The 13,266-nt window shown below is 43.9% G+C and overlaps 5 protein-coding genes across 5 annotated transcripts; 3 read left to right on the top strand and 2 right to left on the bottom strand.

The window, feature by feature from the left end:
* Positions 1-236: 236 nt before the first annotated feature.
* Positions 237-2,858, top strand: V865_005963 (uncharacterized protein; the record flags this gene model as incomplete). The annotated part of the gene is made up of 8 exons (XM_066229726.1): positions 237-1,234; positions 1,319-1,368; positions 1,449-1,634; positions 1,708-1,787; positions 1,862-2,175; positions 2,286-2,559; positions 2,635-2,692; positions 2,758-2,858. The coding sequence occupies 8 exons, from the start codon at positions 237-239 to the stop codon at positions 2,856-2,858; spliced, it is 2,061 nt and encodes a 686-aa protein (XP_066085823.1).
* A 599-nt stretch (positions 2,859-3,457) lies between these two features.
* On the top strand, positions 3,458-4,367 carry V865_005962 (uncharacterized protein; the record flags this gene model as incomplete). Its single annotated transcript, XM_066229725.1, has 3 exons — positions 3,458-3,462; positions 3,580-4,096; positions 4,233-4,367. 3 exons carry the CDS (start codon positions 3,458-3,460, stop codon positions 4,365-4,367), a joined length of 657 nt encoding a protein of 218 aa, XP_066085822.1.
* A 561-nt stretch (positions 4,368-4,928) lies between these two features.
* V865_005961 (uncharacterized protein) lies at positions 4,929-6,012 on the bottom strand (the record flags this gene model as incomplete). Its single annotated transcript, XM_066229724.1, has 4 exons — positions 4,929-5,216; positions 5,415-5,748; positions 5,845-5,858; positions 5,926-6,012. 4 exons carry the CDS (start codon positions 6,010-6,012, stop codon positions 4,929-4,931), a joined length of 723 nt encoding a protein of 240 aa, XP_066085821.1.
* Positions 6,013-6,469: 457 nt separating this feature from the next.
* V865_005960 (uncharacterized protein) lies at positions 6,470-9,084 on the bottom strand (the record flags this gene model as incomplete). Its single annotated transcript, XM_066229723.1, has 12 exons — positions 6,470-6,592; positions 6,660-6,708; positions 6,776-6,966; positions 7,026-7,181; positions 7,237-7,337; positions 7,400-7,494; positions 7,550-7,652; positions 7,726-7,865; positions 7,930-7,996; positions 8,058-8,156; positions 8,215-8,912; positions 8,966-9,084. 12 exons carry the CDS (start codon positions 9,082-9,084, stop codon positions 6,470-6,472), a joined length of 1,941 nt encoding a protein of 646 aa, XP_066085820.1.
* A 1,694-nt stretch (positions 9,085-10,778) lies between these two features.
* V865_005959 (uncharacterized protein) lies at positions 10,779-13,211 on the top strand (the record flags this gene model as incomplete). Its single annotated transcript, XM_066229722.1, has 9 exons — positions 10,779-10,882; positions 11,007-11,119; positions 11,212-11,435; positions 11,518-11,656; positions 11,716-11,827; positions 11,899-12,080; positions 12,188-12,899; positions 12,990-13,093; positions 13,168-13,211. 9 exons carry the CDS (start codon positions 10,779-10,781, stop codon positions 13,209-13,211), a joined length of 1,734 nt encoding a protein of 577 aa, XP_066085819.1.
* Between the last annotated feature and the right edge of the window lie 55 nt (positions 13,212-13,266).

Here is a 13,266-nt window from a genome sequence, read left to right as displayed (position 1 = left end):
ATATATATACATACGAAGAAAGAGAAAGAGAAATTTTTGAATTAGTATAGGGTATCTGAAAGGACATCCTAAAGAGGAGTAGTACAGAATAGGAGATCTGTCTGTTTCTGTTTCAACCGGGGAATGGGTAGATAGTGCGTGCATCTTTTAGACCAACACTGAATATTCTCAAAGTGAGTCCACCTTTTTCCTCTTGCTACTGTCATCTTCACTAACTCACTTGTCACCCCCGGTAGATGGCAAACCTCCTCCCTTCCAAGTTACTAGGAGTGACCACCTCGATCGTCTCACCCACATCTACACCTTCACCCGACTCATCTTCATCCTCGCCTTCTCCCGAAATCATCAAGTCTCTATCGCCTCGTGGGGGAGCACCTCTGACCGGTGATTCATCGCTGATACCCTCCAAATATATCGTCGATGAAAAACACTCCAAACCGAACTCCAACTCTTCATCTTCTTCCTCTGGGCAATCAAGTTCTTTCAACACTCATCCCGCAAAGATATCACCTAGTGCACCACCCATCCATCTCACTCGCGCACCTCCATCCACCTTGCTCGACGCACCCGCCAGAGCAGCTATGAGCTTACCTAATGGGATGACAGCCTCGGCGCAGGCCAGGGCAGTCAGAGGGTCGAGCGAAAGTCGTACACCAGAATATGAGATTGACGAAGATGGTTTAGGTGTTCCATCATCCTACAAGAATGGTAATGGAGGGGAAGAAAGAACACCATTATTATCTCCTACACCTACATATTCGAACAACTACAATCTCAATATGAAACCGTCTTTATCTAGAAGTTCTTCAACTGGATCTACATCAAGCAATAGAGGTGTTCTAAGAAGGATATTCATCGATAGGTCTACTACCCCTTCTCAACATTTGACAAGACCTACATTCCCTCCACCAAGTTTATCAACCTATTCACCCATCCCACCCAAACCTCTGACTCTCCTTGCGAAATTGAATCTATTTATCAACCAAAGTATCTCTATCATCCTATCGACTTATTTCCTCATATTCGTTGTGTTATGGGCGTTCACAGCGGAATGCTGTAAAGCCCTACCGAAGTGGGTTTGGCCAGATAGACCTAAGAAGTTCCCATGGGATGATGAGAATTATTGGAAAAAGGAGGGAAAGAAAATATCAAAAGATCCTAGTGATTATGCGAGACAGGTTGGAATGGATATTGAACATCAGACGGTAGAGACGGAAGATGGTTATTACCTAAAGTGAGTTTGAATAATCCGATCGCAAAGTCAATTCATATATTCTACTGTAGATGACTGAAACTGATGTTCGATTCGAATGTGTAGGATGCATAAAGTGATTGACCCAAAAGCTGAACCTCGATCAGATGGACGAGGTGAGTGTATCACTTTACAACAGAGCGTCGTGCACTTGGTATACTGATACTGTCGTAACTCTTTTCCCTTTCCTTCTCAGGCGGCTTCCCAGTATTGATCCTTCACGGACTGTTCCAATCTTCCGGCTCATTCGTCACTTCCGAGGATCGTTCGCTTGCATTTTGGCTGGCGAAAAATGGTGGTTATCAAGTGTATCTGGGAAATACCAGAGGAGTGTTCGATATGGGTCATAGAAACTTTAGTAGGAACGATCCACGGTTCTGGGGTGAGTAGACTCAGTTACCGTGAGACTGCTGTCGATTCGGTTGCACAAGCTGACTATTTTGATCGTTGCACAGACTGGACTATTAGGGAATTGGCCATGTACGATTTACCAGCTTTGGTCGAACATGTCTGTAGAGAGACAGGGTACGACAAGGTGAGTGGTCTTCGCTCCCTCCCGCTCAACAGGCAACACCTGGTGAACCGTTGCTGATCTTGCTTTTATCACAGATCGCATTCATAGGTCACTCCCAAGGAAACGGTCTCGCTTTCATTTCCCTCTCACTAGGCATGTGCCCATCACTAGGCAAGAAACTATCAGTGTTCATCGCCCTCGCGCCTGCAGTATACGCTGGACCTCTCACCCACGGTTTCCCATTCACCGCGTTGAACAAGATGGAATGGTCGACTTGGAAACGATTCTTTGGTGTATTGGACTTCATACCATTGATGCGGTGGGCGTACGACTATGCCCCTGCGAGGCTGTTTGCTACTTTGGGTTATATCATGTTTGCGTTCTTGTTTGGGTGGACGGACGCTAATTGGTGAGTGGAGCTCAATTCCCCCATCATTCAGTCTTGCTTGACATGTTGTTCTATCATATGGTGTCAAGTCATGAAGATCCACAGCTGACTATTCATACATACGTTTCCAGGCTCCACCGACGAAAGACCAAGATGTTCCGATTCACGCCCACGCCCGTATCTTCCGCATCGATCTTCTGGTGGTGCGGTAAAGGTGGATTCGCAGATCGGAAATGTACATTGGATGATTCGCTCGAAAGATGGTTCGATAATCGTTTCCCACCTTTATCGATCTATCATGGTGGGAGGGATTATCTCGTATTGGCCGAACCGTTAATTGAAAGAATGGAGAAGAAGGAGAAGGACGTGAAGGTCATTAAAGTTACAAAGTTGGATAAGAGTGAGGTGAGTCCCATATCTCATATACTATAATTATCTTTTTATGAGGTTAGGAATTGACTTGTTGACTTGTTATGTTAGCACTGCGATTTCTATTGGGCTGCGGAAGCTGTCGAATGGGCATACCTGTCATTCATGGGTGAGCTGGCACTCGCCTCTTATCTGGAAAAGACTGACAACTAGCTGACGTGTTCTTGAATATAGACGATATAGAATCTACCAGACCTAAATATCCGGATGAGGAAGAATCACCCAAGGAAGGAACGGAAACTAACATAGATGGTATTGAAGATGGATCGGACTAGGTGGTTTGAACGAGGTTCAGTCATGTTATCACAATCACGAAAATAACACATTAGATGCGGGTTCAAAAGATCAAAACATTGTAGCGTTTCCTTCCATTATACTGATTCCAATTCTTGCTTGGGTTGATATGAGAGATATACACGAGTTATACATTTATAGTACACGGATTTCCAATATTCTACTACATTATAGAGGTTGAATTGGTTGTGATTTTTATGTTTTTCACTGATAGGTACACATACATGGATCTGTCAATGTCCGATGCTAGTATATGGATTTCACATTGATATCAGTCGTGATCATCATTTCAACCTTTGTCATCGCAAGTATACTCGTAATGAATTCGGCTTCGGTGGTGATTGTGCGTTTTGGATTGTCATTAATTACCCTGAGCTTGAGCTCGAACGAACTACGAATTCCTCCACCAACACCAAAATGACATCTTCGTGAATCATCTTCGTAAATCTTCTTTCTATCTATCAGCAACCACAAGAGTAGGTGCAGTCAAGCGGTAGTCAACACCAACTGCGAAGATACTACATACATCTTATCACAATCCTCAAATCGAAATAAGACTGTTTGACCGGAACGAAGAAAGATGGAGTGAGTTTACAATCCTCTTCCTCACATTGCAGATCAATAACGACAACTCTCGTAAACCCATATTCCTACCCGCTTCTACCAACTAACAACGCTTATACTTTTCATCACTCTTTACAGATCCCTCTCACCTGAATGTACACCCCTCAAACATCGTTATGATTCATGTTTCAACGCATGGTTCGAAGGATATCTCCAACCTGCTTTAGCCGCTGCTTCCTCGTCATCTTCCTCATCCTCCTCTTCGACATCTTCCATTCCTTCTCCTGCGACTCCTACGACCCCCTCAACGCCCCTCAGCACCACCTCTACCTCACCTGCAGAGATCAACCAGACTACACAGCGTAAACCACTTGTGACATCCTGGGCATCAGCTTTCCCCTCCAGACGTCTCTTCGCTCGTAAATCCCTTTCTACCACTGCTTCGCCAGGTGCTCAAGCGAATGGTCAACCGGTACAGGAAGAAGAACATCACTGGTATGATTTTGCCCTATCCGAACCAGAACCTGAATCGGAGACTGTGAGTGAAGCGGTAGAAGAGATAGATACGAAAGGGAAGAGTAGAGCACAGATCAAAGCGGAGGAGTATCAGAGGAACTGTGGAAGGTTTTGGGAAGATTATCAAGGTTGTTTGAAAGTGAGTCGAAATTCCGGGTTAAGACATATCGCTTTGCCAACGGGATTCCATTCTTCTTCATCCAATCCCATATACATAGGAGAATCTTTTGTTTTTAGGCCATGCGGCTGATATGATGTTTATTTGACCTTTACAGAATGCGATAAATCAAAACGAATCGCTCTCTGCTTTATTGGAAACGGCAAGAGAAGAACATCCTTTAGGTAGTCTGGATGGATTGAAGGGTACTCCATGGGATTCAAAAGCTGATTTCACGAAAGAGCAGGAATAAAGCTGAGTTTGGATGACATGAATGGATAATAGGGAGGGGAAGAAATTATACTGTACTACTCAGATGATAAAGAAAGGAGAGGACCGAGATTATAATACAAAATATGGCGATACAGACTCTCTGGCTTATGCTTCAACGCAGTCACCTTGTCATCAACAGGTGTATCGTATCGTATGTTCTCGTTAGGCTGATATGTCTACGAATATGTATATGTATATGCTCAAAAAATATCAGGACGATAAAAACATGTACGAGATCATAATCATAATTCTCAATACAAACTGAGTTAGCAGTTTTCATTTGTAGTAACGCCAATAGAAGAGCAAGTCCATGTGAATCAACTTGCTCTAGCTCCAAGCAGAGCAGAGCAGTCTCGTTCCATCTTGTATGAGTTGTGTTGAAATACAAGATTATTTCGATAGTGCCAATAAGATACATGCTGAAACAAACCTCTTCTTCACCCATCTCTGTCCTATTCTATATAGAAGCGAGAAAGGAAGATACGATCAAATATACTTAATTCTATTCATGAATATAACGTATCTTGATTTGATCTACAGCCTACTCATACCCAAACAACTTCCTGACCTTCTGAACAGCCTGTTTAGCCACCTCCTCCGGACTCAGAGAGATATCAACGGCCACAACTCCCTCTTCACCCTTTGGATCTTCCAACGTAGCCAGTTGAGAGGCTAACATCGAAGTTCCCATAAAGTGAGATTTACGTGAAGCGATCCTCTGAGCGAGCAGTTCGGGTGATCCTTCGCAGTATACGAAATAGGTCCGAAGGGCTGTGGTGACTGGATGAGAGACTTTGTGTTCTGGGTTGGCGACTGAGTGGGATGGTGGCTATGAACGATGATTAGCATAATGGATCTTCTTGATTATGTTACTTTTTTCATCTTCCATCTATCGCTCCATCTTATAAAACTGATACACCTCATTCCTGATCTGAAACATTTTACTCTCTCCTCATTCTTACGCAGTTATACTTTCACCCTCACATGATCTTGTCTTGTCTGTCGCCAGAGCCAGAGATTCACTCACCAAATCATCTTCAGGAGGAGGTCTAGCCTCAACCTCACCCCTCAATATATCCCTATACCACTTCTTCAACGCCGAACAAGCAATCACTATCCCCGCTCTACCAATTCCATGTTCCTCAAACTGACTGAAATCACCTTGATGCTTCTCCCATTCTTCTTTACATTTCCTCTCGGCAGTCGAACGGATCAGCGCAAGCCATGGAAGTCTATCGTCATCCGTTAGGGGAATACCATTCGTCATTTTCTGAATGTTCGATGCTGGATGGAGGGAATCACCGTCTATGAATGGGATTGAGAGGGCGTTGGCGAGGTCGGTCCCTACGGTTGATTTACCACTGCAAATATAATAATGACATGTCATGAGATGTCAGCTTTGATTCCGATTTCGAATGTGACTTTGATAGGTATATGCAATTAGTAGGTTCACTTACCATGATGCAGGACCCTACCAGTCACGTATCTTCATCAGCGCTGCATCCTGTTCACGGTCTATATGCTGCGTTCGCACTCACCATGACGACGATCAACACCGGATCAGGCTCTTGAGTAGGAATAGTCAAGTCCGGTCTCTCTTCAGCTGGGGGTTTGAAGTCGGTCATCTTGTTTGTGCTTTCTGACAGAGGATCAAAATGGATGAGGAGGAGTAAGATACTCTCTGTGAGCTATGTATGGACGGAAGTGAGGGTTTATTTAGATTGATATATACTATGTTCAGTTTTTAGGCGTATATCTTTGTGATTGACATCACGAATGCATCCTCGATAAATCCGTGACGTCTATCTCTGTTTCGTTTTTCCATTTCGAATGAGACATGGGCATATACCCTGATCGGATCAATCGGCATTTCGATCCGGGCTGGGGCATGGGGAATGGGAATGGGAATGCAATGTTACTACTGTATGCTATCGTATGCCATGCTATAATGTGTTATGTATGATGCATGCTATTCATTCATTCGTTCAATCCACTATCACTATCACTATCAACCATCAAGATGCACTTCCATTCCGTGACCATTCTCTTCTTATCTATCGAACTATCTCTCCTGACTCTCAACTACGCCTTCACACCTTGACCTTCCAAGAACCTCTTCAAGTCAGCTAACAATTCCAACTGTTCTCCTGGTGTTAACGACGTAACGACAGTTTGCATTATAGATCCTACTGTCACATATTGGATCTGATAATTCCAAGGTATCCATCAGCTCATGTCACAGGCGAAAAAATGTACACTGTAGCTGACTTACTCTGATCAAAGAGCTGTAGTAGACATATGAGAACAATCCCATCATGAACCTAGCAGAATCATATGAGCTTCCATACTATCCCATGAATACTGGAAGGAAAGGGATATAAAGCTCACTGGCAATCCATTCGATCAGTCATACCACCATGTCCAGGGATACTATGACCGAAATCCTTGATATTGAATGCTCTCTTAAATCCAGAAGCGAAGAATCCACCGAAGGGAGCTACGAGCGATGCGAAAGTAGCCATGACCAAAACGTGGACTTGGAATGGAGCGTATGGGATCGAAGGCGGTTCGTGACCAAGCTGTGTCATCATACATAAGTAAATTACAGATCCAGACTCGGGAATACGGCGTCACTTACGACAGTCGAAAGGATCTGTCTGGCGGGTCCAGTGAATTCGAAGTCCCTCCATACGAACACCGGGTTAGGTCTGCAGGTGACTTGGGAAAGGACGTTGGTACCGAGATCACGAGCGGGACAGATCATATATGGGAATCTCATGAAAAAAGTTCCCCACTGAACGTTATGATTAGCTGGAATTACAAACTCTTTGACGAAAGAGCTGACTTACGGCAAGACCGAAAAGAAGGGTACAGATGAAGGCGCCAACGAATCCCTCGACAGTTTTCTTCGGTGAAAGCTTGATGAGTGGAGTTCGACCGAATAATTTACCTGATCGCAGAAAAATTGCATCAGAACTCGGCCGTCCATCGCGCTCGACGCATCCGACTTACCGCAAACGTATGCCATAACATCATTGCAAATCACCAAAGACGCAGGAACGAAGAACCACACCAAACCTTCGAGGATGTTATTGACGATAAAGTGACTAGTAGATGTACACAATCAGCTAGTCCCCTTTAGTTATCTGCTGCTGAACTTACCTTGAGACGACGATGAGCAACAGAGAAATATGAACCCAACAGAAAAGAGCGAATTGTTGACGAAGGTATTGTCGTTGCAGATTAGCGACGAAACCGACAAAGCCTAAGTTGGTGAGATGGGTACGGTGAGTCGTGATGTTCAACATCTGAGACTGTCCTTTAGAGGACCAACTCACCGACAACGTAAAGCATGAAACTGATAAATCTATGATTCCTGGCAAAGGGAATCATGTATGCATCTACGAAGACGATGTGCTTGAAGTAGTAGATGATAGATTCGCCGTATAGGAAGTAGTTGCAGACGACGAAGAAGTACCTGGTGAAAGAACGATAAGCGATGATGAACCCCACTGGGTTGACGTCTGAATAGATTTACTCACCAGTTAAGCGTTTTACTCCATTTATCACCTTTTTCACCGGGAGCGACATCCACTTTGTTGGCTCCGTCTATAGTCAAATTATGAGATGTTAGCTGAAATAGGCTATGCTTGTCAAGACTCCAACTTACGATCCCTCAAATCGAATAAAGCTGTCACTTCCTTATAAACTAAAGTTTGACAGAGCATAACCAATAAAATCATATATGGGTGACCCATACAGAGAAGTCCTACATCATTCCATACAGTCAGTTTCCGCATGCAATATCCAAGATACGTGAAGCTCACCAATGAAACCACCAATCATGATGAACGTCCAAGTAGTTCTCTCAATGACATTCCTATCCTTCTTCACCACATGTTTAGGCGGTAATGTTATAGTCTTTTCACCGTCTTTACCTTCTCCTGGAGCTACACCATCTTCAAACTTGACTCCCAATTTAGATGGACTAGAAGGTGTAGGAGTATTACCCGGTCCGGAAGGTTCGAAATCCTGAGGTTGCTTTCTCTTCCTGTTAGATGGCAGTTTGTCGCCAGTTTTGCCAGGAAGAGTTTCAGGTAAAGTAGGATGAAAGTTGGTACTTGATGGTACTGAAGATGATTTATCGGAGGTGGATGAAGAAGTACTTTTCTCATTCGGAAGTAGAGGTCTGGAAGCTTCTTCTTCTTTCTTCTCTGAAGGTATCGAAGCTGAGGGCGCAGGTTCCTGTACACCGTTGGTTTTGGATTCTTCTTTCAAAGCTGATGGAGGTGTAACGATCTCTTCTTCTGTCGAGGTTGGAGCTGATCCGGAGGTAGTAGCTTGACCATTCTGCTGGGTGCTGGGTACAGGTATGCTTTCAGCGGCGTTGACGACGGTTTCTTTCGCTGCGTCCACCACTGCATTGGCATTTTCAGCGGTTTTGGAAGCTAGTCTGGCTAATCTCTTTCTAGCGGATTTGGAAAGGGGTGCAGCAGGAGCTTCGGTGGTGCTGGGAGTAACAACACTGTGAATTGAAATGAGCTAGGTCTTCACATTCATGCCATGAACAAAGCTCACGCTGGTGCCTCTTCGACTTCCTCCTCCTCCTCTTCTTCTTCTTCATGATCTATGTCATCACCCAATATATCGAATTTTGATTTACTAATGAAGTTGGGTTGTGGGCCTCTTCGTGACATCTTGGCTCCCTTTTCTTCTTGAATTGAACCCGGTTTGGTGTATGCTGAGAGAGAAGGTATAGGCAGCGCAGAGAGGACGAGCGAGAAGAAGTTTGTGGAATGGAATGTGCCCATGCCGGACGCAGGCAGGGATGAGATGACGCTGCTGTTCTCGGTTCCCAACTTTTACCACGTTGATGACGGATGTATGCTTATCAGCGATATATGCTCGTTTTATATCCACGTCATGGCATTCACCCTATAGTCAACAACCAAACTTTCATCACCCAGTCAATTTCGCACCTTTCATTTCTACTTCTTTCTCTCCCTCCATACGCATAGTGACCTAATTAATGGTGAGTATCTATCTCTATCCTTACTACGCCCTTCATCCTTCTCCCAATACTTTCATATATCCCCACAACGCTCCTCATTCCGGATGACTCATAACAATCCAACTCCTAAAGACCTTTCCTTGACAAATCCCACATTTATGAACCTCTCAGTTAGGTTCGTTCTTGTGGGGTTTGTTCGTATGGAATGCGTCGTGCACCGGGTAGGACCGGATCAGCTAGAGGACTATCTTTACACATGACCTGATTTATCTGCTTCTCTTCCTGTTCTTGATCGTTGTAGGACAAGAAGAGTAGAATGGCTGATGGTAATACAACTCGATAGTATGAAGATGGACTGTGTTCCATTCGCTATTCAAGGCCAGCCAGACGATCGTGCTGTACTAATCTACTAGTGGGTCTTTCTCGCATCCTTTCTTCGTCTTGTTCAACCTTCTCGAAGACATACGCGATGAAGATAAAACATCTTACCATACTTTACCTCATTCGCCGACGATCATCGATCGTGATTGGCGTGACAATTTCAGCCTTGACTGAGCGTTCCTCTTTTCTACCCTTACATTCATATCATATACCCAACCACAAAGGGGACTCTTGAGCTGATCAGATGATTATATCTTATCAGACGTCTATTTCAACTATTCAACTAACACTATCGACATTTACTGTAAGTGTCATTTTCACCTTTTTCTCGTTTCTCATGTCTCATGCAACCCCTTCTACATCATCATGATGATAGCTTTCGATGGGCGGACAGACTCCCAAGCCTATTCACCCGTAAAAAGGTGATAAACGTCTCGGTGTACAAAAAGTAGACGGGGTGAGGGAATAGTTGATATTCATCGATTTCTGAATTTTACATTCTTTGCCCGTTATCATAGGATACTATTCAAAAGAATACATCGCTGACTGTGTTGGTGAATAATAGGACCTCGCTCGCATCGCAATGATTGGTCTGTTTGATAATTTACTGATCACTTTTGTTTGATTTGGTGTTTCGCTGCTTGTTGTACTTGTTGTAAAATGCCCAATAATGTGTATTCTGCTTCTTTCATTCATCACATTCAGATCTCGATTTGCGTCACTTCTGCAAACGAAAGCATGCTGTCCAGCCTAATGAAGCTCTCCTGCTCTGCATACATGCATGCACATGAATATAACAAGAATGAGTTGTACCATCACGGTGCTGTAGAAATGTGAGAGGTGCCCCACCAAGACCAAAGCAGCGAGACGGAATTTTGACTCGTCCTCCAAAATGTCCAACTGTCATTGTTCAATTCCATCCTCCCCTTTGCTTTTGATACCTGTAGCTCATCCGTATATCCACCTTCATCACACCATCTGAGCTTGGAATCATACAAGATGTCAACGAGTGTGATGTTCGACCAATCTCAAGGCGTGTCAAAACGTCGTGCGGTAGATAATCAAGATTTCATGGCTGTCATCTTAGTTGGATATGGTGAGAAGTGAGTCGACCTAATCGACAGATCCATTCCCCACTACCTGTCATTTGTTGCTGCTCCATCTCTTCCTCTCTCCCCCTCTATTCAGTTATGAGAATGATGTACACTGACTAGTGATCACTTTCAGTTTGTACCCATTTAATCAAGGTACCAACGTAGTTTCAAAAGCATTATTACCTATTGGAAACGTCCCTATCATAAACTCAGTCATCGATTGGGTGTTCGCTGCTGGTCTACGAGGTAGGTCCCTGCGCTGCGGTAGACTTCACTCATGGCTATGGATGATACCAATATTGATACTGATATGTGTTGTTTGTTGTGATGTGCTGCAGACGTCTTGATCATTGTCCCACCATCATTTTACACCTCGGTAGCTGAACATGTCACGGAACATTACTCCATGGCTACTCACCCTAAAGCAAGGATAGATATCAAACGTACGACAGAGGGTGAAAAGGATGATGAGAATGACGATGAGAGCGAATTAGGTGTCAAAGGCGGAAATGGCAGAGAGGGGACAGCCAGGTTGGTAAGGAGATTCAAAAATTGGATTAGGGTGAGTATCACCAATTCAAGCGGGCATATCAACAAATAGAGTGCCATGGCCATTGACTGATCGTGAACGAGTAATTGAACAGACCGACTTCGTTCTCCTCCCCTGTGACCTTTCACCTCCTTCCTCACTATCCCTCACATCGATACTGGACAAACATCGTTCGTCTCCTGATGCGGTGCTCACTTCTGTGTTTTATGAACCTACCGAATCTGTCAAAGATGGTATGTCCAGATTATCCACATAACCTCTTTGCCTAGCTGAATGATGGATTCTTGTATAGGTGAAGAGAAAGTACTTGTAGCTCTTGATAAAGACACTAGCGAATTGTTGTTGATTCAGCCTTTGGAAGGTATGGAAGATGATTTAGAATTACGGATGGCTTTGATAAGCTCGTACGTCTCCTCTTCAACCCTCCAAAAACTTTCTTAAGACTGACTGATTGAATTACCGTTCGATGATCCAGTCACCCCACCTTATCCCTTACCACTCGACTTTCCGATGCTCATATATACGTTTTACGACGTACTGTCCTTGATCTGTTGTCGACTCGTCGCTCGAAGGATCTGGATAGTATGAGAGAACAGGTGATACCGTGGTTGATTAAGGGTGGATGGCAGAAGGGTCTAGGAAGACGATGGGCACCGAGTGAGTTGATATTCATTGACTAATCTCAACCAGACGTTGGGTGTATTTAGTTGAAAGCGTGTGGTGTAGTAATAGAAAAGCTTATTCTTTACTTTTACAAATGATAGTCCTCAACCCACCAAAGAAAGATCCATTCGCTGCTGCCCTAGCTCGATCAACAAGTACAAACCCATCTTCCTCTCCTTACTCTACTCTTTCACCTGGCTCATCACCCACCTCAGACCACATTCCTTTACCACGCACCACACCCGGATCAGCCTCACGATCAGGCTCTGGATCTCAAATTGATTCATTGCAGAACAGCATGATCATCGATCCTGAAGAGGACGTAAAAGCATCAATCAAGAAAGACGTAGTAGGTTGGAAATGTAAAGTACTCGTCACGGCCCCTCAACCTCCTCCAGTCGAATCACAACAGCCTTCTGGTAAGGGAGGTCATAAACAAGGACAAGGGAAAGACAAGGGTTTACAGAATGTTTATGAACCGGATTACCTGATAAGAGCGAATAGCTTGGCAGGATATTGGGAATTGAACAGAAAATTCATCAAAACTCTGTCGACTTCGAGTGGTGCTTTGAACAATTTGAGTAATATATCTCAGAATAAACAGATCCAACAATCACTGGAAGATGCTACTGGAACTTTACCTGCCATTTCACCTCAATCTCAAATCTCACCTGATAGTTTGATAGGTGAAGGAACGCGTGTGGGTGAAAGGGCTTCGATCAAGAAATGTATAATTGGAAGACATTGTAATATTGGTAAGAATGCGAAATTGACGGGGTGTGTGTTATGGGATTTTGTCACGGTTGAAGAAAAGTGAGTTTAAACATCTGCTCACCCTAGGCCATCTAACCTCCTTGAATCCATGATGGAAATGCTGATGAGCTGATTGGTAATGTTCCATAGCGCACGAATAGAGAATACGATTATATGTTCGAATGGAAGGATAGGCGAGAAGAGTCAGATCAAAGATTGCGAATTTGGTACTGGGTTCGAAGCTAAGCCTGGAGGTAGGTCAAAATATTTCCCTCTGTATGATCTACAATCCAGCAAGTGCTGACATGTGTTTTGGTAATCTGTATAGCCGTTCTGAAAGGTGAAAGATTGGTTGCTGGTCAAGAGGCATAAGGACGATTAGATCACTAACATTACTCCACCATGTCACAATAAGCTCGATCTTTCC

This window comes from Kwoniella europaea, chromosome 1, assembly GCF_036810445.1.
Source record: "Kwoniella europaea PYCC6329 chromosome 1, complete sequence".
In the NCBI taxonomy this organism is placed as follows: domain Eukaryota; kingdom Fungi; phylum Basidiomycota; class Tremellomycetes; order Tremellales; family Cryptococcaceae; genus Kwoniella; species Kwoniella europaea.
Note: the sequence above shows the minus strand (reverse complement) of the source record. Positions and strands in the feature narration are given on the sequence as shown.